General features: G+C 40.6%; 1 protein-coding gene across 2 annotated transcripts; it reads right to left on the reverse strand.

Moving 5' to 3' along the window:
- Positions 1-3,427: 3,427 nt before the first annotated feature.
- On the reverse strand, positions 3,428-23,115 carry plcd4b (phospholipase C, delta 4b). Of its 2 annotated transcripts, XM_037686297.1 has the most exons (16): positions 19,724-19,759; positions 18,357-18,399; positions 18,116-18,274; positions 14,656-14,884; positions 14,130-14,259; positions 13,338-13,569; positions 12,853-13,054; positions 12,624-12,768; positions 11,898-12,050; positions 9,619-9,780; positions 8,720-8,870; positions 8,482-8,598; positions 6,839-7,017; positions 3,863-3,995; positions 3,620-3,769; positions 3,428-3,529 (listed from the first exon to the last, which is right to left on the reverse strand). In XM_037686297.1, exons 2-16 carry the CDS (start codon positions 18,373-18,375, stop codon positions 3,438-3,440), a joined length of 2,253 nt encoding a protein of 750 aa, XP_037542225.1. In that variant the 5' UTR covers positions 18,376-18,399; positions 19,724-19,759; the 3' UTR covers positions 3,428-3,437. The 2 variants fall into 2 exon arrangements, with proteins under 2 accessions (XP_037542225.1, XP_037542226.1); XM_037686298.1 differs by lacking the exons at positions 18,357-18,399; positions 19,724-19,759 and adding an exon at positions 23,091-23,115 and having other exon boundaries at positions 8,720-8,867.
- Between the last annotated feature and the right edge of the window lie 616 nt (positions 23,116-23,731).

Raw genomic sequence — 23,731 nt, forward strand, 5'->3', positions numbered from 1 at the left:
ATATATATATATATATATATATTCATATACATATAAACATATATATACATATACACATATGCATATATACATATCCACATATATACATATACACATATATATGTACATATATATATGTATGTACATATATATATATATACACATACACACACATATATATATATATTACATTCTAAGCCAGGAGTGGGCAAATTATTGACTCGCAGGCCACATTGGGTTCTAAGATGTGACAGAGGGCCCAGGTTGAACTAATGTTAATGACATTACATAAAAGGTTTTGGTCTTTAATGGGTAGTAAAGCATGAATATACAAGGTTATTGTACAAAACAGTTTAAAAATGCTTTTATTTAAAAAAAAAAAAAAAAAAAGGGAGGTAGAGAATAATGCTGCATTCATGTGGTGTTGCAAATGTTGGACAAACGACTTCCTGTGTTGACTCGGTCTACTTTTAGCTCAAATATAATTTTGCATGAGTGACCTAGACCTGATAGAAAAGTTGTTTTTCAACATCAGCGTGACATTTAATCTTAAATAAAGAACTAATTCATGCAGATAACCTAAACTTTAGGTCACGTGGGATCATCCAAGCATCACATGAATGTAGCATTATACACTTTACTCCAATAAAGGTCAATGTGTGCAGGAAAAAGGCCAAAATTAATGTGATTTATAAATATGATATAATTTAATTTTATATTACAGTTTAAACAAGTTTGGCAGACCAGATTAAAAAGCCTTAGGAGCTGTATATGCCCCACGGGCTGTGGTTTGCACATGCCTGACTAAAACAAAAAAAATATCCAGGCGCTCTGTAGTTTAAATTTAGATTAACCAACAATGCAAAGCTTTGAACATTATTCTGATAGTTATATCTGACACTTTCTTTACACTGTTTTTATAACTCTAAACCATAAACTATCAGGATTTTATTTTTAAGAATGTTTGGGCCGCATGCAGCGGTTCTTCATGCTTTCTCACATTCATACGGTCACTGTAAACCTTTTTACCACTGATGGCCACAGTTCTGGTAATCCGCTAACAGCTAATAGCTGAGCTTTTATCATGAAGCGGATTAGCGTTTTCACTAACTTTGGAAATCGTTAGCGGAATTATATTCCGCTAAATGAGGTTTTGCCACCTTTAAGTTTGCAAATAAAATTCAGAAGCATGTTCCTGTCTGTTGTGGGCGTGTCTCAAGAAGTCCGTTAGGTACGCTAATGGCTAACTACGTGTACATGTGACAAGACGTGATTGGTCGACGCAGCTTCAACGGAAGGAGACGGAAGACGTATGACGCAGGCTGAGTGACAGTCGTTTTAGCAGTTAGCAGTATAGCGTTAGCTTCTGCAAATTGTTTTACTTGTTTAGCAATAATAAAGCTAATTTTTTAGTTAAAATATGGTTTAACAAAATTAACTTTTTGGTTAGCTGTGCCTAGAGCTGTCATTTCTAACCCGGGCCCGAAGCCCGGTCCAGCCTGACCTGATTTTGGGCCGGGTCGGTCCATGATAATGTGCTGGATGGGCGGGCCGGGTCAGTGTCAGGCTTTTTATTGCGTCAGCGGATCAGCCACAATCCAATTACATGGCAACATGTCTTGCCATACAATCACCAGCCTCATGCGGCCATTTCACCGCGAGCTGACCGGCCTTGAAAAAGGTCAAATAAAGTTAAGTTAAGCTTCAGATGGGACTACCAGAACTGCCAGGAAGTGATCCATCGCCCAAATGGACGTTCAGCCGCTGCACTCAGAGGACATGTGCAGCTGACGATCTAAACAGATGAGATCCTAAAGTAAACATGTCAGAGCAGGGTCCGTGTCTGAATAATGCAGAATGCAGGCAGAAGCAGGGATTTAATGTGCTTTGACGACCATGAAAGGACAATCACCCCCTCAGCTCTGATCTTCTGCCCATCTTATTCAGCCATGTGCGTCCGTCGACCGTTAATAACTATATAAGCAGTCAAAGCTTAATTGAAAATGTCAGGGGTTTTTTCCGGGTTCGGACCTGTAATTTCTGTTAATTCGTCGGGTCGGGTGGGGTTCAGAAATGATGGCTACAAGCTGGGGCCGGGTTGGATCGGATTTTTGGGGCCCAAATGCAACTCTAGCTGTGCCCACCACTGCACAATCATCTGATCCTGACATCAGTCTAAACACAGTTAAAAAAAGGACAGAGGTTCTGGAGCATCCAGATGTGTGTTAAGGTAACACCGAGGTGGAAAGACATGAGCACTGATGAGCAACGGTTGATGCCCATCAATCTGAAGAGGATCAAAGGTCATTTCCAAACTATTTTGAGCCCATTGTTCTGCAGAGACAATGCATTCACAAGTGGAAAACATTTAGGGACAGCTGCCAATCTTCCCAGGAGTGGCAACAGATTCACCCCGAAATTCAGACCGCGCAATGCTCAGAGAAATAAGCTCCACCTCAGATTCTGCAGACCTCAGTCAGCAGGTCTAACAACAAAAAAGACTAAAGTATAGCTTGTTTAGAAGGGTTGCAAGAGAAAGCCTCCTTGAAAATAATATGGCAGCTCGATGGTTTGGACAGTTTCATCTCCACAAGACTAAAAGTAGAGATGTTTACCCAGAATGCACTGCAGTAAACACCTCATTCCAGCTGTCCGCACGGTGGTGGAGGGCTGATAGTTCTGGCTTCTTGTAGTCACTGAGTGGACCATGAACTCCTCTGTAGACTAAAGGGTTCTGGAGTCCAATGTGAGTCCATCTGTCCAACAGCTGAAGCTTGGACAAAACTGGGTCCAACAGGACCATTATCCCAAACACAGCAGCTGATCTACAACTGAACAGGTCGGAAAGAACAGATCCGACATGCTGCAACGGTCCAGTCAGAGTCCAGAACCTTAACCTGATAGAAAACCTCTAGACATTGAAGAAACTTTGGAACGAAGAGTGGGCCAAAATTCTTCCACAACCTCGTGAGAGACTAACACAGTCCTCCAGAAACCACTAATAATAGTTATTGGTGCTCAAGGAGGACATACAAGCTGCTGGATCAGGGTCTGGAATCAGTTTTCACATTTTATGTCTTTTGGTTTAGTTTTTCTTAAACTGTCAATGTAATACCATACGTTCTGTTTGCGTTTATTCATTTGGGGTTGAATTTACATTGAGGATCCTCTCAGGATCCGTTTTATTTCTATGTCCTGAAATGTTAAGATCTTATGCTCCGGTTTTTAAATTGACTGTAGATCATAAATGTTACATTTAATTGTTCCGTAAGTTCATTTAGAAATCGTTCAAGTGTAATATAGCTAATGTAAAACACTGAAATGGCAGACATCGACAGTTTGTTTGGTACTTCAGCCTGACAGGTTGTCAAAAATCATTGCTTGGCTCGTGCTGTTCAGTCTTTTTTCCGGTTTTTAGAGACACCGGACTTGTCTTTGTGTCCTCAGTCGGGACCTCTTCATGTGAGCTCTGAAATACTGATGTTAACGAAGAGTGAAGAGGGCGGAATGGGCGTTCCATCTTTAGACAGCAGGTGGATGTGGCGGTATCCTGGGGAGGAAGAACAAAAGCAAGACCTTCATCTAACACGTGAAAAGTTTTGTAATGCGGTGCATCATCAGCGTTCTGCTGCCGGCTCACCTGCTTGGATGCACGTAAAGGGGAGCGTAAATTGTCCAAGGAAGTCGTTCCTTGATGCCTTGTCGTAGTCTTCCACCACAAAGCGAACCAGTGCCAGCTCAGGCGTGTGGACATTAAAATTCAGAGTTTCATTCCAAACTGGGTTAAAACCTACAGGTGAAGGAGCAGCAGAGGAATGAGTGACTCCATATTTTTGCTTTTGCCTTGTTTGATCATTTGAAGCTGAGCTGACTGTTGTTTCACCGTTGTTGATGATGTAACTGGTCTCGTCCTTGGCCTGGTCCTGTGGTACTCCATAGATCTCCACTCGGACCAGCGGGTCTGCAATAGATCTTTCTTTCTGATTCACCTTTGGCAGCTGCTGCCCACTAATCACCTGGAATACACAGACATGTTTAAATATATATTTTTATACTTTTTAAAAAATATTTCTTTGTGCAGGCTCTTACCTACAGGCAGGAATAAATTGGTTTGTAATTTTTTGTTTGAGAAAAAAAAGCCCACAATGGTCAACTGACACTATTAAAAGCATCAACAACGGCTCCTCTAGAAAATATGGGAAATAATTAGACTATAGAGACACAAAGGTGTGTCCAGTAATCAGCATGTCAGGTGTCTTCAGTCTGTCTATTTAAATGGTGACAGGTAGTCACAGGGCTGTTTGGTATCATGGTGTGTAACACACTGAACATGGACCACAGGAAGCTGAGGACAGAGAGTCTTATGGGATTAGAAAGACAATGACTGACATCATGTTAAAGGTACAAACTATAAGATTATTTCAAAGCAGATTGATGTTCCTCTGACTTCAGCTGCACAGATTATTCAGGAGTCTAACTCAGCTTCCTGACACCCCCCCCCCTCACCCCCCCCCTTCAAAACTGCTCTGGGACATTTATTTATTTTTATGAATAGTTTATGAATCGGTCACTTTAACAGCCTACAAGCTCACTCTACTGTTTATTGCATTATATTTTGCACTACTGTTATGATCAACTCGTCCTGTCTATTCTGGTAATTCTGGTATTGTCATTTCCACTTAATCACCTCATCAGTGCATAACTGTGACTCTATATAGAACCGGTATGCACACCTTCACTTTACTAAGTTTCTCAGGTTTATACTTTATATTGCACTATTGTTTACTCTGGCCTTGCACATCCATTATCTACCTCTCATCATGTTATTGTCTTCAGTCAGCGTCCCTTTGTCTCCTGTTAGTCACTATTGAGCACGTTGCATCAGAGGTCCTGCTGCTGTTCACTTTTATATTTTTTATATAACTAGTTGTGTTAGTTTATTTTTGCTAATGTTGTTGTTTGCTGCAACTTGAGTAGGAGTGTAACGCAATTTCAATTTCTATGTATGTCCTGTACATATGCAGAATTGACAATAAAATCAATCAATCAATCAATCAAGTTTAACAGGACTGAAGACAACCTCCCTGAACATGTCCACAAGAGGACAACTGAAGATATGGATAATATCAAGGGGAAACAAAGAGCCCAGAACAAATTCCAAAGAGATAAGAGGTGAACTCCAAGGTCAAAGGTCATCAGTTTCAGATTGCACCATCAATAACCATTTCAGCCAGAGAGGTGAGGGGGACACCAAGTCATAAAAAATCCAGACTGGAGTTTGCCTAAATCTATACTGAGAAGCAACAAATCGTCTGGGAGAAAGTCCTCTGGACAGGGGAGACAAAACTGGAGCATTTTGTCAACAAGTCCCGTCAGCTCTGAGCTCACAGATCCAAAACTGAACCAACTGTACCTACAGTGAAAGATGGAGGAGGCTCGGCTCTGTTCTGGGCCCACTTTGTTGCATCTTACACAGAGCGTCTCCGGTCTGCAGGTTCAACAAAATCTCAAGACTATCCCTGAAACTTAACAGTCACATAAACATGATTGTTAAATCATGTTTCTTCCAACTGAGGCGGCTGTCTAAACTGAAGCCCATATTGTCAAAAAATAACCTGGAGACAGTAATACATGCATTCATTACATCTAGGCTTGATTACTGCAATTCACTCCTGTTTGGTATCAGTCAGACCTCCACAACTGGTCCAGAATGCAGCAGCCCAATTTTTAACCAGTACAGGCAAAAGAGAGCACATTACACTAGTTTTGGCCTCACTGCACTGGTTACCGGTTCACTTTCGAATCCAGTTCAAAATACTCCTGTATGTCTACAAATCACTGAACAGTTTCCCCCCCCACACCCCCCCCCATCTCTCTTATCTTCTACAACCGTATGTCCCACCACGTTCCCTGAGGTCAACGGACCAGTTGCTCCTCACAGTTCTAGGAACTCGTCTTAAGCGCAGACGGGACGGGGCCTTCTCTGTAGCAGGACCAAGACTTTGGAACGAGTTACCTCTGCTTGTCAGACTGGCCCCCTCCCTCTCGGTCTTCAAGTCCCGTTTAAAAACCCACTACTATTCGGTGGCTTTCAACACCAGATGATCTGTGTTTTAAACCTGTACGCTCCACACTGGTTTGCCGTCATTATCTGCATTGTTTTTATGTCTATATTCTGATTGACTTCATTTTGCATTTTGCTTTGTGTGTTACCTGTTGTTCTGTCTGTACAGCACTTTGGTTGGCCTTGTCGCTGTTTTAAGTGCTCTATAAATAAAATGGTATGGTATGGTATGGTAAATGTGCTGTCCGGTGTCAAAACACTTGGTCTCCATCGCAGGTCATGTGTCCTTCATCAGGAAAATGACTCAAACCCCACAGTTAAAAACACCCAGAAACAGCTCAGAACCAAACATTGGACTGTTCTGAAGTGTCTTTCTGAGCCCTGATCTTAATCCTGTTGAAAATATGTGGACGGAGCTGAAACATCTGGAGAAGAGTCCTTCAAACCTGTGACATCTGGAGCAGTTTGACCAGAACATCAGTGGACAGATGGACCAGAACACCTGTGGGCAGGTGCAGAAATCACTGAATTGCAGTGATTGCCTTAAAATGTTATGCAACATCTACAGTATATATATACTGTATATAGTTCTTTTTTGTCAAGGCCAGTTTTATTTCTTTTACTCTGGTGAATCAAAATTTGAAGGCAGTGTCAGATGTTCATGGCTTGAGTTTTACTCATAATTTTCTTATAATTTTGCCAGTTTGAGGTTATTTCAGTGACATTTGTGGGTTTTTCTTTCTGTAACAAAAGAATACAGGCAAATGTTTAATGTTTCTGTCTATAGTTGTGAACCTGTATAGATAAGCGCAGTGGTTTGTAGCCTCGCTGCTCCTCTGGGTTTTCGGGGCTGAACTGGCTGTCGGCGTCCCTCAGGAAGTCTGGTTTTAGGACGTAACCGCAGCAGCCATTCTGCCTGAAGAGCCCGTCGTTCAGGTCCATTTCAAGGCCAGCCGTCTGGAAGTTTAGAGCCACTTTGAGAGAGAAAAGACAGCGAGAGGATAATCACATGAACCTCTGTCTGGCTGTGCCACTCCATAGATCAGACATCAGACTTTATCTGGCTGTCAGAGTTAAAGTGGACAGCCCAGAGCGGTCAGAGACATGTCCTGGCTCTTAGTTTTGGTGTCCCTGCAGAAAATGAGAAATGACTCTGCACACAGTGTGCAGTTCATTGTGAGATATTTATTAGTTCAATTTGTAATTCTTCGATTGGTTTTCAGTTTTTAACATCTATTTAGAACAAATAGTGGATGTACAGTGCTGTGCAAAAGTCTTAATCCTACCCTTGTGTCAGTGCCTTTATGATCCATTGATCCAAATGTTCTTGTAATCTATAGTTCTCTATATGTTCTGCAGCTTTTTCACTGTTTCCATCCTTGAGGATGACCATTTTAAGAAAAGTTATTTTAAACCTTTTAACTTTGATTTCTGAAGCATTCGGTCATAAAATTACTTCTGAGCTCTCTGTTTTGTTGACACAAGAAATTATTATGTCTTTAAATCTAAAATTAGTGCTTTTTTTTTAGACCTTAAATGGTACTAATCATCTGCTGTAGATAGAGTTTAGCCAAAACCACTCCTGTTTGTTCTTTTTTTGTTGTCCCACATTAAAAAGGGGGAATTGGAAATACCTCCATCCATCTGTGCATGTTGTGAGCAAGATAACTTGAAAAATAAACAATGCGCTGACTTCCATTTTGGTGTGTGGCTGCATCTAGGCGTAAAAAATGCCACCATCAAAAATGTTGTCCCATCAAAATCCAAGATGGCCACTGCCACATAAATATGTAAACCAACTACCCTGATCATTGGAGAAAACTATGGTTTTTAGGTTTTATTTTGCTTGAAAATATAGTTTCCTCAAATGATTGGGGTGGCCAAAGATTAATCTACAGTAGCCAAGGCCACCATTGGCCACCCCCAGGCTCCGCCTTTACGCCTGGTGGAGGATAAAATTGCTCCATCCACTCTTCAAGACCCGTCACTCTGCTCTGCCTTGGACAAGAAAAAATAAAATAAACATCTCTGTTCTTGTCCACGATGTAACTTATACCCACTTAAATATCTTGCACCAAAAACATTAAGGTTCACTTGCCTTCCCTGTTCAATTCCAGTCCAGAAAAACACTCGTCTCCAAATATCCTGATGCATGCTCAATAATCCAGGTAGAAAAATCAAAGTTAAGTCTGGTCCTCATTCTGTATGTTGCGGGAGTTTCAGAGAAACTGAGACTTTTATTTTTTAAACATAACGTCCCAGTGGCTTTCAAACCCCAAAATACATTACGGCAAAAACTGGTCCATCCCAAAGATTTTTAATTCATCCAGAGGACCTAACTCATCTCCAAAGCAACAAGTATTCATTACTCAAATCTCTCAGTGACGGAGGAGATCGGCGAACCACTTGTTTACCAGCAGGTGGCTCATTCCTCTCACCTATCTGGCAGCCCATGTTCCACATGTCCTGTGGGTTGTAGTTGGAGGAGTCTGTCCTCAGACCGCTGGGGTAGGTCCTGCTCAGCTGCCGGGTGTTGTACTGCACAAACTCTGACCCTGCACGAAGCACAAGTCCTGATCAGTCCAGCATCTGCAAGTTTACTAGATTTACACGTCACAGTGACAATAAGGCAAAGTTTTTTTTTTATTCATTCATTATTACTATTCATTTAGATACCTGCGTCTTTGGCGAGCTTTTTTACTTTGGATTCAGAGAAAGAAGACATCTCGTAGCATTTAGCATTGGAACGAGCGTGCTCAAAGCCATGAAAGTGCACGCTTTTGCAGTAGACTACTAAGTCGGACAGCTCTCTAGACACGTTGGACTTCTGCAAAAGGGGAGAACAAGATGCAGAATTAGTGGACAACTTCCTAACCCTTTAAACATTTCTCAAGTGTTGCTGTGCAGTCGATGATGAGGCATTCTCAGGTCCTGTCTTCACCTCCACTTCTCCAGTCTCTTTTAGGAGTCTTGGCACACCATGGTAGGCCATGTTAAATAGTATAGTTTGTATTTTCCAGAAAAGAAAGGGGTGGGGAAGACAAATTTAGTCTTTGTGGCCGGCTGCTGGCAACAAAAAGGCTAAAAGAACAAATTAAAATTGGATTTTTACCAAGTTGTCTAATGTAATATGCTGATTCATTCCATTAGGTTGGGATGCTTTTAATGCTTTAATAATGGATGGGAAGAGTAAAGTGTTTTAACAAATGGAAACCAATCAGGTACTGGACTGAAGATAAGAGAAAAAGCAGCCAAAGTCCCAAAAAAATAAAACATATATTTTTTAAAGTAGGTCAAAATCGTCAACATGCTGATGTTCTTACTGCTTCCCTGCTGAGAATAACACTATTTTTTTTTAATATTGGCCTGTAAGAAATAAATCAATTTAAAACATTTGATAAGTTTAATACGTTCTGTTGTTAATAAAATGTAGGTTCATGAGATCTGCCAATCGTTGCATTCTGTTTTTATTAACGTTTTACAGCATCCCAACTTTTTCAGAATCAGGGTTGCACTTCCAGAATGCATTTGTAAGTGGAGCTTTTATTTTAGCCATCTCTGAATCCTAGATCTACCTCATCGTTCTTTACAGCTGGTGGCTCTTCTGTGTTTGGGCTGTCGGCATCACCGTCAGCCGCCTCTTCCTCGTCACTGACGTCGTCCGCCAGGGTTTCATCAAGACACTCCTCCAGCCCACCAATTTTCTTGGCTTTTAGAAGAATCTTTCCCCTCAGCTCCTGTGACAAACAACCATGAGAGCAACATGAGCGTCCTCCATCTTCATGCACTTAGTGACTCGTAACGAAATGAAGCCCTATTTAATTGATTAAATCATATCTGGATTTCATCCAAGCATTTGCTCGACATTACATCAAGTTAGCATTGACTGTTCTGAGTGCTCTGATGGAGGAGTTGCTTTTAGTATCAGTACAAGCTGCACAACAAGATGGCCGCCCGATGCAAACATTCCTTATATATTATTATTATTTTTCTTAGATTTTCATAGTTTTGGTTATTATTGTCGACTGCTGATGACGTCCACCTTCGCTAATTGACCTTAGAAAACATAAATTGGCTAATTTTGCAAATATTAAGTCACATTTTGGTGTGGTAGTAGCTGAAAGTCATCCCCAACACATACTCTGAGTGCTAGCAAATCACACAAAATCTCATGATATCCTGTGAGATCTTGTCTAACATGTTTTCAAATTTGACCAAAGCAGCGACGAGGCCCTCATTTCTCAGCACAAGTATAAAACTTTTACATGAAAAGCAGGAAGTGATATCTACCCCCGTCATGGAGCAAAGAGGGGGAATAGGAAATTAATCTGTTAGTACATGTTGTAAGAAGGCCTGTCACAATAAACAATAAATCAATTAATCAATGATTAATGAAAATTATCGACCTCATTTTCATTTATCGGCTTTATCGTTTCTTCGTGTCTCTCTCTCTCTACTGAAGACACTGGATGACAAAAAGACTCAACTCCGGTGCTCTTCAATGACTCCTCCTTTTCTCTTTAAAATCACTTTTAACAACCCAAAATCGCATGTTTGGATTGTTAAAAGCAGCTAAGCTACGAGCTAAGCTAACAGGACGACCTGGGGGGGATTCTCCGTCTTGTCGACACTCCAAAATTCACGGTTGAAACCTGTGCCTTCGTGTAAAAAGTTGTTTTTCTCTGCAAAAAGAATCTGAGAACTTGTTTACTGATTTTTTTTATTAAAAGCTTTGTGTGACAAATGCATGCTAAAGAGCTCAAACCACACCGAGCATCCGCCATTTTGAGAAACGAAAAACAGGAAGGAGAGACAGCCCATGTCACGTCATGGGGCCTCCCTCCCATTTTTTTTAAAGAGACACGCTGCTCACTCCCTCACTATGCATCCTTCAGTTCAAACAGTCTTATACTGCCACCTGGTGGTCAAAAAAGGTATTACACTCAAAACAAATTAACCAACATTTCTTCATAAATTTGACAATAATTACTAATTATTGTCAAATTTCAAACAATATTTCATTTATCGCAAAAATTTCTTATACAGTTAATCGCCCAGCAAAATTTGTTATCATGATGGGCCTAGTTGTAAGCAAAGTAGCTTAAAAGAAACGAGCAATACCAACTTCCATTTTGATCCGGGGCTACATCCATGAATTGGAAAGGCTCCTTTCAAAAACTGGGTTGCCATGCCAAAATCCAAGATGGCTGCTACCATATATGTATATATGTTAATCTTGTGAGCTGGAAAACTGGAAAACTTAGCAACGTGCTGACTTCCATTTGGTGTGTCGCTGCATCTAGTTGTAAGAAAGGTCTTTATCGAAAATTCGTTTCCCAAGTTAGAATCCAAGATGGCCTCCACCATATGCTGTAAATATGTAAACCGGTCACTCTATTTATTTGAGAAATCTATGCTTTTTAGTTTTTATATTGCTTAAAAGTATAATTTCCTCAACTGATTGGGGTGACCATGGTGACCTTGGCCACCATAGATTGCCAATGGCCACCCCTTGGTTCCACCATTGCACCTGGTTGTGGATAAAATTGTCCCTTCCACTCACCAGGATCTATCACTCTGTGCTGCCTCAGACAGGAAAAAAAACCTACGTCTGGTCTTCTCCACAGCGTAACCCCTCCCTTCAATATCTTGCACCAAAACATTAAGGCTTAATTCATTCCTTTTCCAATCCCAGTCCAGAAAAACACTCATGTCCAAAACGACAAACATTCACTACTTAAATCCCTCAACAACAGGGAACATTGATGTACCACTTGTAAAATATGAAAAGAAATGTTTGACTATATTACAGAAAAAATGATTCAAGTTTAGCAGGGGTAAAGCTGATCCTGACCTGTGGCGATGGGAGCTGTTGAGGGATCTGTCCATCCAGAGGAGCCGTCAGCAGCAGGTCTCCTAATATTTGTTTAAGATGGTTGGCCATGACCGTCTGCTGCTCCACTCCACAGTGATTCTCCAGAGACACAATGACAGGGAAGTCTGATACCTATCAACACAAAAAGACAATGTTTTTAAAACACATGGTGATCTGGTCTGTTCAGGGTCACAGTTATGTTGAAATTCTGTTGAATTTGGGACACGTTTGATTCCAGAGGTAAGGAAGATTATCAGGAATGACTTACTGGGCTCACATGGATTTTGTGGATTTTCTGCCTACACTTCTAGGTAATTGTGTTATTCTGTATTTGTGCAACTGCTTGAGGACATTAGAGGATACTATAAATTAATTAGTGGTTGTTTCATACCAGTATGATGGATGGTCAACAGAACACTAAACAGCTTTAGTTAGAGCTGTTTTCAAAGCAATGAAATGGTTAAATTAATTACTTTAGGTACAACCCCCAAATCAATATACTGTAAAGTTACTTTGTGTTCCGTCGTGAATAAAATGTGGGTTTATGAGATTTGTAAATCCTTACAATTTACACAGCATCCCAATTTTTTGGATTTGGTGTTATCCATTGTTTGTTCTGAATTTGAAGATCTGGTAAAGACCAAATGTAAAGCCTACAATTGAAAGGGTTTGTATTTACTTCCTTTTATAAGTTCTGCTGCGAACCTTGAACGCGTAGTCTCTGAGTGTTGAAATCACGTCTCTGAAGAGGATTTTCGAAGTGAAAGTGTGGCCGTGATAGACGACGGGTTCCCCGTCGCCGCCATCCCAACAGTCCACCTCCACACAGCGACAGCCTCTTTTCAGGGCCCTACGCTCACAAACATGGACCAATTACTTTAGAGTTATACCCGTTTAAATCATACTGGTTATGTCTACAACTCTGTCTACTCACTGGATGTAGGCCTCCAGGCTGCTTTGTCCTCGTAGCTGGTCCTCCAGGAGGTAGGTGTTGTGTGAGGAGGAGATAAAGTAGTGGCTGAGCGGCTGACTCATGTCCTGATGGAGCTCCAGGTGCTCAGGTTTGAAGATGGAGCCATCCTGGGAGCACAGGTACATCTGGAACCCTTCCAGGGACATGGCACTTTGCTTCTTGGCTGCACAGAGGTTAAGTCGTTTTCATGTATTAATAAACCAAGACATCTCTGCAATCTTACAAAACGCTTGATGAGAAGAGATGAGGTGAGTTGTATGAGATGGAAGTCCACAAGGATGCAACAAGAAAATAAGTGATAAAAATAGAAGATGAAGCTAAAACCTATCAATAAGAGTAGTGTTTATGTGACCTGTTCTGCGTTTAGTGGTGATTAAAATTGTGAAAAGTCCTTTATGCCATTAGTCCAACAAAGACTGGTCTGTGGTTATGGAGAAATAAGTCACCTGTTTCTGATGGTTCGTATTGCTGAATCAGCTCTTGAGCATGACGGGAGCTCTGTTCCCCTTCCTGCTGCTCCACCGTAAGGAAACTTTCCAGCTCCTCCAACGTTAGCATCTCTCCATCTCCAGAGTAGTCCTGAAACACCTTCCACACCTCGTCCCTCTGAGTCAGGATCTTATAGAAGTGAACGAACTGCTCGATTTCCAAAGAGCCACTTTCTGACCTGTCTGCCATCTGTGGAATTAGGAAAGTGCTTTGTGCTTGATGCATTTTTAAAGAAAACTTCACCAAATTGTAAGAAATGTTTCATGGTCTTGCCAACAGTGCCTCTTATTTGTTGGTGTTTTGCTTCTATTGCGCCAGAGTTTCTTAAATTATTTCAAAAATAGTCTTTAGTAGTTGTTCTACAGAGTTTCTGATGTCACTGATATGACAAAACGATTCAATTTGTAATCCAGCATCGGGCCAAATTTGGACTGAGCCAACTCTGGGCAGTTTTACATCAGCAGGGTTGGGTTGACTGTTTGACTCATTGCTCTGGGTTAAGATTTCTACCCCCAAAATTGGATTAAAACAACTTTTTTTAATAAGACAATTGTAACTTGGGTTGGTGCTAGCCAGCAACAACAATAAAAATGGGGAATGTCAAAGTTTTGACCCAAGCTTTGGTCAAACCAACCCCAACATACAACAACTTTAACCCATCAGTTTTTAGTGTGGACTGAACCAAGGTCCAAGGTTTTAAATCAATCCTTCAATCTGCCTGTTTTCACACCTCAGACCCTCAGACTTACTGTGAAGAGATGAAGAGCATGTTCTTCATTCATGTCTACGTTCATCATCTTCAGCAGCGTCTTCACTTCTTTGAAAGTCATCTTACCGTCTTTGTTCTTGTCAGCTTTCTGAAACCAGTCCCGGACCCATCTGAGAATAGATGCTAAAGGAAAACTCCAGCACTGACGAAACAAAAAGGTCAACATCCTCACTAACCCGAGAGGAAAAAGGATGTTTGTTGTGTGTAAGACAATGACTCCCAACAATGGTCCTTGAGGAACACCATCCTGCATGTTTTAGTTGTTTCCCTGCTCCAAAACACCTGACTCAGTGATTTTATTACTTCAAGTTCTGCCAAAGCCTGTTAAGCACCCATTCATTCAAATCAGGTGCGTCAAAGCAAGGAAACAACTAAAACATGCAGGATGGTGTTCCTCAAGGACCAGGGTTGGGAACCACCATTGTATGCTATAGAGACTTGTTTAAAAAGAAGCAAAAGGATGACTTGGAGTGTGACGTCAACCAAACCCTGAAGTCAAAGGATACTGGTCCAGTCTCTCCTGCTCATCCATGGTTTGGGCTTTGTGAATCAGCTTCCGGATTCCCTTGATCCAGGCCTGGGCCTCCTCCGGGGACTCAGCCACGAGGTCCAGGTTGCCTTGGCGACCGTGAAAGACTAAGGTGAAGCAGAGCTCAGCGGGAAACTCCTCGGCGAGGCTCAGCAGGACTTCAGACTGATGTCCCTCACGTACGGCTTCCAGATCTGTCACTGAAACTGAGGCAAACGATGAAAAGAGGACAATGCTTATCGAAACCATATCAGAGTGATAAAAATAACGTTTCTGTGCCTCATTTCTCCTGACTTCTCTTATTATTATTTCCACTCATCATTCAACCTCTCTAATGCTTAAATCCATACAGACACTGTAAAGCTCAGCTCTAAGCTAATGTAAAACCTCTGTGTGGGTCGGGTCATTTCCTGTCCACCTGCCAGCCTCGTCGCTCAGCCTCTCTCCACCACAAACTGTCCATCAACATCTCAGTTCTACAGCCCGGCTCCATCCAGTCTGATTCTTCCTTTGCAGCAGCATCCTCATGAATTAGATATAATTTGTGCCTCTTCCGGAATTTGTTCTTGTGCATGTGTGACCATCAGAAGTTTATTTTTGAGGGTCAGATAAGTTTCGACGCAGATATTGATGTGAAGCTACAGCGTGCCTATTAGAGCTTCCCAGAAAAGTCCAGAGTCAGAATGTGGTCAAATTTTTATTGAGTGAACCTGCAACCGCTTGATCTAATTCACCCAGATGGTCATCTTTTAAATCGATTTACTCCAGACTTCATTTTAGTAAAAGTGCAAAGCAAACATCTTGGCTGGTGACTCATTTCTTTACATGTTACTTCCAAAGTAGTGAGTATGTTAATGTTTGTAGTTTTTGAGAAGAGTGTTGTTCTGGACAGGAATTAATGTGGGAATGCACGTAAACCTGAATGTTTTTGGTGCAAGAATTTCAAGTGTGTTGGAATTGCACTGTGTAAGAACAGTGGTAGATTTTTATTTATTTATTTTTCGTGTTAGAAGCAGTGCAGAGTGACGAATCTTGACAAGTGGTGGCAGAGCCAGGGGTTGGCCACCCCAAGGGCCACCCTAATCATTTGAGGAAACTTTAATTTTAAGCAGAATAAAGCACTGTGGGAACATCTCCATCTCCCTATATTTTTGATAGGGAGTGGGACCATCCTTACCCCCTAGATGGAGCCACACAACAAAACTGAAGTCAGTACCTCAATTATTTTTCAAGTCATCATGCTCACAACATGAATGGACAGATGGAGAGGGTATTTCTAATCCCCTCTCTTTGCTCTTTCTTTCTTTGACTCTCAGATAAAACAACGTGTTCATTCAAACTCACTTTTCCACTTTTCTCTTAGCGATGAATATGCATCTCCCCCAAAAAAATACTGTATAATACAGTCGTTCCTCATTTATCACGGGGGATCCGTACCCTGAAGCCCGGCGATAAGTGAAAAACCGCGAAGTACGAATAATAGCACAAGTAGAAAGTAGACGTTTATTTTAGTATTTATATATATACTGTAGATATTAAGGTGTTTTAAACCCTTCCCACACTCTTGCAATATTCTAAACAATGTTTCTAAACGCTCAAAAAGAGCACAGAATGTCATGATTTCAGCTCTTTGCCTCCTCTGCTCTCAGCCACCTGCAAGCGCTCTTGGCCACGCCCACTTCTCCGCTCTGCACCAGATCAGCTGATCAGCTGTTCAGCTGCAGGAGGAAGTTTATCTGCATGGGCTGCACAGATGCACAGCAGGAAGCTTTTTCTGCAGTTCTGGCTGCACAAAGGAGCAGCAGGTGATAAATAATTTTAAATAATTTATTTTAAATAAAAATTATATGCTGATAGTGTGGCTCATTTATCAATCAGCCAATTGTGTATCATGTCCAATCTTATTTTGAAAAACCGAGATAGAGCGAATCCGTGATAAACTAGCCGCGAAGTAGAGAGGGATTACTGTAATCTCAAGTTACAGCCTGTTAGGAAGTTGGGAGGGGGTTACAACGTTAGTTTTGTACTGATGGTTCAGATTCTGTCTCCAAAAGTACAACATGGCAGTCCCCAAATATGGTCATTTAGGCTTCTATTTTGAACAAGGGGAGGTGGAGCCACTCCGTTCGTTTTTGTTAAAGTTGATGATTAGCACCAAACAAGTTGTGATCGTCAAACTACCCAGAATTTTTTTTTCTTCCTAATTTAACATTTTAGTGGCTCCAATTCAGCAAATAATCCAGTATGCTGGATCAAACTGATAACCCAACCCTTATCCTGCTGATGTAAAATTACTCCGAGTTGGCCCAAATTATTATTATGGATCTGGTCAGCTGATCTCTCAACACAATTGATAACATTTTTTGATCAAGAGACAGGGTGCTGGAGAGCCCTCATGCCCTGAATGGACACATGCAGCTGGGTATGTCATGGATTCCTGGGGGCAGTGGAAGATGGTGTGCCTGCCTGTTCTGTCTGTGGAGGACATATAAGATGTGTACATTATTGGATTTATGATAACAGGGCTTCTGCTTTATGGATTCGGTGGATACCTAGGATATCGACAAATTAGGAAGGCGTCGGCAGCAGTTTCAGCCATGGTAAAGCTGCCAGCCTTATGTGAAGGATTAATTTGTGCTTTGAGCGCTCAAACTCATTTGTTTAGCGAGCTCATCGGCAAGCTGGACGCGATTTCTGAGAATTGTGGGCCACTTGCGGCACCTGGAACTCACTGGCACGAAGGATTCGACCTTGGAGAAAGCTAACGAGCACAGACCGGGCGGGATCGAGATCCAGCAGAACTGAAGGCAGACAGAAACCAGAGTCTGCCTGCCCAAAACAATTGTTGTTTATCTGGATCTGGCCTCCCCGCTTGGCCTTGGATAGGCCAACTTATCTCACATGGCTCCTGGTGGATATGTAAATCAAGAAGCTCTGCTCTGTCCACCCCTGCAACCCCCCACCCAGATAACTTCTGTGAAAGTTTATCAGAGCTGTATCGGCTGACAGAAACTGTAACATCTTATCAGGACTATGGTAACTATCTGGAAGTGCTCATGGACAAATTTCACCATCTTGTCGTCCATGCATATGTGTTGTGTAGATTTTTTTGATGCCTTAACCATGCCCTGTAAGGACACGGTGTTAGAGGTCTTTTTTTAATGTACCTCTCTCTCGTTATGTTTTCGTCCCCTTTTCTATCCAAGCAATAAGGACAGCACTTCTTAAAGAAGCTGCAGGCCCTGTCCATCTTTAGGATGGCTGTACAGAATGTAATTTTGTTGTACTTCACTGTGCAATGACAATAAAGCTTATTCTGATTCTGATTTGTCCCAACGCTGGGTGACAAGGTGGGTTGTTTTTAACCCATCAGTTTGGAATCAGTCACGATATCAATGTCTGCCGTTCAAATGGTGTGACTGCGCTTCTGCACTCACAGGTGGAGTGGCCTTTCCCCGCCCATCTGGACTTGTACCAGATCGTCGAACCGTCCTCCAGAAGACAGAAGTGTCTCTGCTTCTTCCAGGAGCGCGACTTGACCTTCCTCAGCGTGGACCCTCCCATCATCAGCTTCACGTCTGGATCGTCCGGGACACCTGAGGAAAGTTGTCATAGCACAGGTACTGCACCAAAAGATCATTCATGAATAATCCCCAGTCAATCTGAGAGAGAACTCACATGAACCTCCAGGATCCATCTTTGTCCCTGAAACGTGCTGGTGCTGTAAAACAAAGTGATTTATTACTGCTTCGTGGATACATGCTGTCTATAACCTCTTAATCCACTCCTTGTTTCCTTATATTTTCCTACCAAGCTCCTCAACTGAGGAAGGTCAAACATGACAAAACAAATAAGTAAAAACATCATGATACATTTATTTTTCATTTGGCATTCACATTTATTTATTCATTTAATTTAGTCACTTTTAGCTCTCCATATTTACATGTGAGCCATGAAATAAATAGGTGGTGAAATAATTGTATGTATAAAAAAAACATTTTATTCAAAATGACGTTCATTTAATTTAATTATTTAAATGGTACATTTATTTTTAGTGTCATAATTTTATGGTATACTTACTTTAGTGGTACATTTATTTATGTTAGGACATATTTAATTAATTAATTTAGTCACTTTTAACTCTCCATATTTACATGTGAGCCAAGAAATAATTAAATACATGTTGAAATAATTATATCGATGTAAAAAAAAAAGTGTTCTTCAAAATGGAATTAATCTAATTTAATTATTTAAATGGAACATTCAATTATTTTATTGTGCCTTTCATGATTTTATGGTATACTTGATTATTTAATGATACATTTATTCATTTCAGGATGTATTTATTTAATTCATTTAGTCACTTTTAACTCTCCATACTTGCACAGGAGCCATGAAATAAATAGATGGTGAAATAATTATATGTATTTTAAAAGAACGTTTTCTTCAAAATTATGTTAATTTAATTTAATTATTTAGATGGGACATTTAATTTTTAATTTCATAATTTTATGATATACTTACTATTTAATGGTACATTTATTTATTTTAGGATGTATTTATTTAATTCAATTTGTCACTTTTAGCTCTCCATATTTGCACGGGAGCCATGAAATAAATAGATGGTGAAATTATTATATGTTTAAAAAAAAAAAAAATTTTCTTCAAAATGACGTTCATTTCATTTAATTATTTAAATGGTACATTTAATTTTTAATTTCATAATTTTATGGTATACTGGTACTTACTATTTAATGGTGCATTTATTTATTTTAGGATGTATTTATTTGATTAATTTTGCCACTTTTAACCCTCCGTACTCAACGTTACTGTAATCATTGATTTTAAAGTATACTGGATTGACAGTTTTCTAGACTTTCAGAAGATTTTTCAAAGTTTTATTGGACTTCATGACTACCCCAACATTTTGTCCATTTTATAATTTTATTCTAATAAGATTAGAACAAAGTCCGACTGCTCGCTTTAAAGGACAGAACGAAGACGTCAGGTCTGGATCAGAAACGTTGCACACAAATGCAAATGACCTCAGCAGAATGTTGCTCTGGTCTCCCCCGGTGAAGGTTTCCTTTGGGTGTGATGATGGTTACACAAACTGAGCTGCGCTGTTGGTCTTCAGCAGTTTTTGAACCTTCAGAGAGCAGCTGTCAGCGTTTCCCACTGCTGATGCAGGAATTTCTGCTCCATGTGTGAAGACACCAGCCGGTCACTGTCCATCGAGCTGTGCAGAACTCATTTGGACTCTGCTCCAGCAGCTTGTGTCTGTCTGCTGCGATGAGACGACACTTAAGGTGAAAACACAAACACTGCAGTGAACAGGAGCATGTGGCAGCAGCTGAATCCTTCATTTGCTGAAAGCAGACTTTGTGCTGACTCGGCAGTCTGATCAGGCTTTAACCAGAACTCCAACAAATGGACCCGTCTCTCTGTTGATTTAATCACTGGAAAGTCATTTAAATATTTAGGTGTTTAATGTACAGCAAATATCCGTAAAACCTCCAGCAGATACAAAACTAAAATCACTACCTTGGAAAATAAAACGGCCCTGATCAAAACATCTGAGGCCTTTGGTACCAAGTATTTGTCTCAAGAAGTTCTTTAATCTTGATCCTTTTTCCTGAATGAGCTGCAGGATGGAGCAAAACAATAAGGTCCTGAATCGAAGTGGCTAAAACGGGCTTCCTCAAATGTTGGCCGGTCTTGGAGGAACCTTTCCTCGCCCTTGTCCAATTGGAAGACCTGTTTGTGTCCAAGCCCGTTCTGGCTGATGTTGCTTCAATATTTACACACAGTGTACTTTATTCATATTGACATCTATTTTGTGAAGAGCACCAATCCCACAACATGATTCTGCCACCCCCGTGCTTCACAGTTGGGATGATCTCTTCGCCCTTTTTCGTTCAGATGCATAGATGGCCGTCGTGGCCGAACAGATCAATTTTAGTTCATCAGACTGCAGGACACATGTCCTACCATTAATGTCCCTGTCCCTGTGTGCATTTACAATCTGTCTTTATGTTGCTGTGGCAGTGATGTCCTCGTCCTCTCTGAGTGTCCTTTCAGTCCAGGCTGGTCCAGGACTGTGGATGAGACCCTCGGACAAGCTTCAACAGCATCTTCACGAGGTCTGCAGTTTCGGTTTTTGTGCAGATGCACACACTTCTCACCAAAACGAGTTTATTTCAAGAACACAGAACCCGTCTCCTTCCTGGGGGGGTATGTAGGTCGGACTGGTGCAAACCTGTTGGAACAGCTGAACCCTCAGCATCTGGAAACTGGACCCAAGGATGAACCAGTTTTGGAGGATGACGGTTCTCTTCCTGATGTGGCGGATGTATTTTGATTTTCCCACGATGCCTCACAATGAAGCAGTGTTTGAGGTGTGTCTTAAAATGCACCCATAGGTGAGCCTTCAGTTAACTCAGGCATTGTCAACTAACCAATCCAAAGCTTCCAAAGCCGTGACATCATCGTCCGTCTTTCCTAAGCTGTTTAAAGACGTAATATAGTATATTAGAGTGATACAGTTTTTATAAACACATGTTTCTTTCTGTCCTCTCTGGTCTGGGAACTCTTTGGGATCCCCAGGAGGACCTGGAGAATGTTGAAGGGAAGAGGGAGGTCTGGGTTTCCATCCTGGACCTGGTACCTCCGTGACTCAACCGTACAAACAATAAAAAAAAACATACAGGGAAAAATGAGGAAATACCAAGGAAACAATAAGAAACCTAGAGTCTCAAAACAAACATTTTAAAGTTATTAGAGTTCATGCTCAATATGTTTTGAACCACTTTGGCCATGACTGTCTCAGACAAGTCAGCTGGAAACAGGGCGGGCTCCAGAAACTAACTGGTTGGTCCAATATGTGAAAGTGCTTTGAATATTGAGTTTGCTGTGGCTCCTCAGACTGATGAAGTCCTTTGGATGAAAAACGAAACGTTTCAACATGAAGAAACCGTTCAGAGACCTGACTTGACTTTGTTGTGTTTTAAAGTAATATTCTACAAGGTCGTGGTGTTGGAGCAGGTTTTGAACTACCAATCGTTTTGATGTGGACTTTTTTTTTTTTTTTTTGCCAAACAAATAAAAGTAAAATACCGTTTTTGTCATTTTGTTCCAGTTATCCTGCAAAAAAACGGGTAGACTGGCTGACTCAGGCTGATTCTGGCAGATCCTGATCACCCGCTCCATGGTGAGTGGGGATAATAAAGATTCTTGAACTTGATGTTTAGATTTTGTGCTTGCGAACACATTTCTGCGCCGTAACACAAACCTAAGATTCAGCTTTCAGCTCTTGTCTAAATGTATTCCTCTCATCCTGAAGGTTCATCTTTATCTCAGGGTTTTAAGATGTGTCCAGTGCTGGACCTGCAGTCCTCTGCTCCGTTTGAATAAAAGCAGAGAAACTGACACAGCAGAAATGCTCTGCAGACCTGCAGCCGGACGCTGAAATCTCTGCTGCTGAAACCGATCCGGACAGGAAGGGCTTTATGATGCTGTTGTAGCTGGATCCCTGTGAAATAGCGATCCTTTTCCTATCATTGTCCTCCGCTTGTTTTACATCGCTGAGCTCCAGCTTTCGTTGGCAACTTTACAAGACACCACAATATGAGCAACATCATAGAAGGCGTCTGTTTGCAGTTATTTCACGTTCCTCTGAAAAAACACATCAATCATGAAAGTGGCGCTTATATTCCACAGCTACTGTATGTACGCATGCTTATGAAGCATTCACACTACTGTGATCCATTTTTCTTCCGTACGTTTTTTTGTCACCTTTCTTGTTCCACAATTTTTGTGCTATTTCAACAAATCATAAATCAAAACGTTCAGCTCTTTCAGGCCAGTCCTGTAATGACTTTTGGTATTGGTGCAAATTTAGCTTTTTGAAATATTTAACATTTTCTGCCATTTTTTTCTCATAGAAAATGAATTGAGCTCATTTTACACCCTTCAAATCTTTAGATTTGTTTACAACCTTTTACTGTTCCTTTCACCTTTTGTTCTGGTTCAGCTTCTTTCAGCTTCCTTGTGCAAATTTAAACTTATTTTCAGCTACTTTCAGCTGCTTTGCACTCCTTTTAGATTATTTCTGCAGAAAGAATAACTAAACATTTGTGTCCTTCTTGTAACTTCTTTCTGCTAATTTCAGCTTATGTCCTTTCAGCTGATTTATGTAAGTTTCAGCTTTATCAGCTATTTCAGCTAGCTGTTTTTATGCTAATTTTAGCTTTTTCAGCTAATTCCACATTTTTTTGCACACATTTCAACTTTTTTCAGCCTAATTCAGCCAAAATGTGCTCTCTCCACTACCTTCAGTATTTTAATCATCGTTGTGCTTTTTTAAAGCTACTTTTCAGCTGTTCTTTGGCTAAATTGAGCTTTTTATCAGACGATTTCCACTTTTTTTGGTGCTCATTTCTGCTTCTTTCAATCTAATTGGGCAAACATTCTTTTTGCTTTCGTCTGCTAATTTAAGATTGTTCTACCTTTTCAGATAAATTTTTAACATTTTTTAGCTAATTTCAACTGTTTTCAGATAAATTCAAGTTTTTGTGGTAATTTCTGCTACTTTCAGCCTAATTAACTTCTTTATGGTAATTTCAGCTTGTTATGTTCCTTTCAGCTTTTTTTCTACTAGTTTCGGCTTTTTCTGCTATTTCAGCTTTTATTTAGCTGTTTTTATGCTAATTTTAGCTTTTTCAGCTTATTCCACACATTTTTTAAGCTCATTTAAGCTCTTTCTGCTTCGTTTTGGTAGTTTAAGCTTTTTCTGCCTTTTCAGCTACTTTTCAGCTTTTTTTTTTCTATTTTAAGTTTTCTTAATTTCATAATTTTCTGCTAAATTCTGCTTATTTAAACCTAAATCAGCAACTAACTTGGGCTTGTTGTTCCATTTCAGCTAAATTTCTGCATGTTTTTAGGTAATTTCAGCTGTTTTTCAGCAAGTTCTTCTGCAATCAGCAATCACACTGCATTTTTTGCAGGAAATGCAATTTCTCTAGTTTCTTTAGTTTCCTGCCTCCTCTGCAGTG

This window comes from Nematolebias whitei, chromosome 13 (assembly GCF_014905685.2).
Source record: "Nematolebias whitei isolate Nwh7 chromosome 13, NemWhi1, whole genome shotgun sequence".
Lineage (NCBI taxonomy): Eukaryota > Metazoa > Chordata > Actinopteri > Cyprinodontiformes > Rivulidae > Nematolebias > Nematolebias whitei.

What these genes read in the sequence shown, in the direction of transcription:
- plcd4b (XM_037686298.1), bottom strand. Translation starts at nt 23,115, where the DNA reads ATGAGCACCAAAAAAAGTGGAAATC. An exon ending in AGCCTGGAGGCCTACATCCA is followed by an intron (nt 12,769 to 12,852) that starts GTGAGTAGACAG and finishes TTGTGAGCGTAG; the next exon opens with GGCCCTGAAAAGAGGCTGTC. An exon ending in CTTTACGTGCATCCAAGCAG is followed by an intron (nt 3,530 to 3,619) that starts GTGAGCCGGCAG and finishes CTTCCTCCCCAG; the next exon opens with GATACCGCCACATCCACCTG.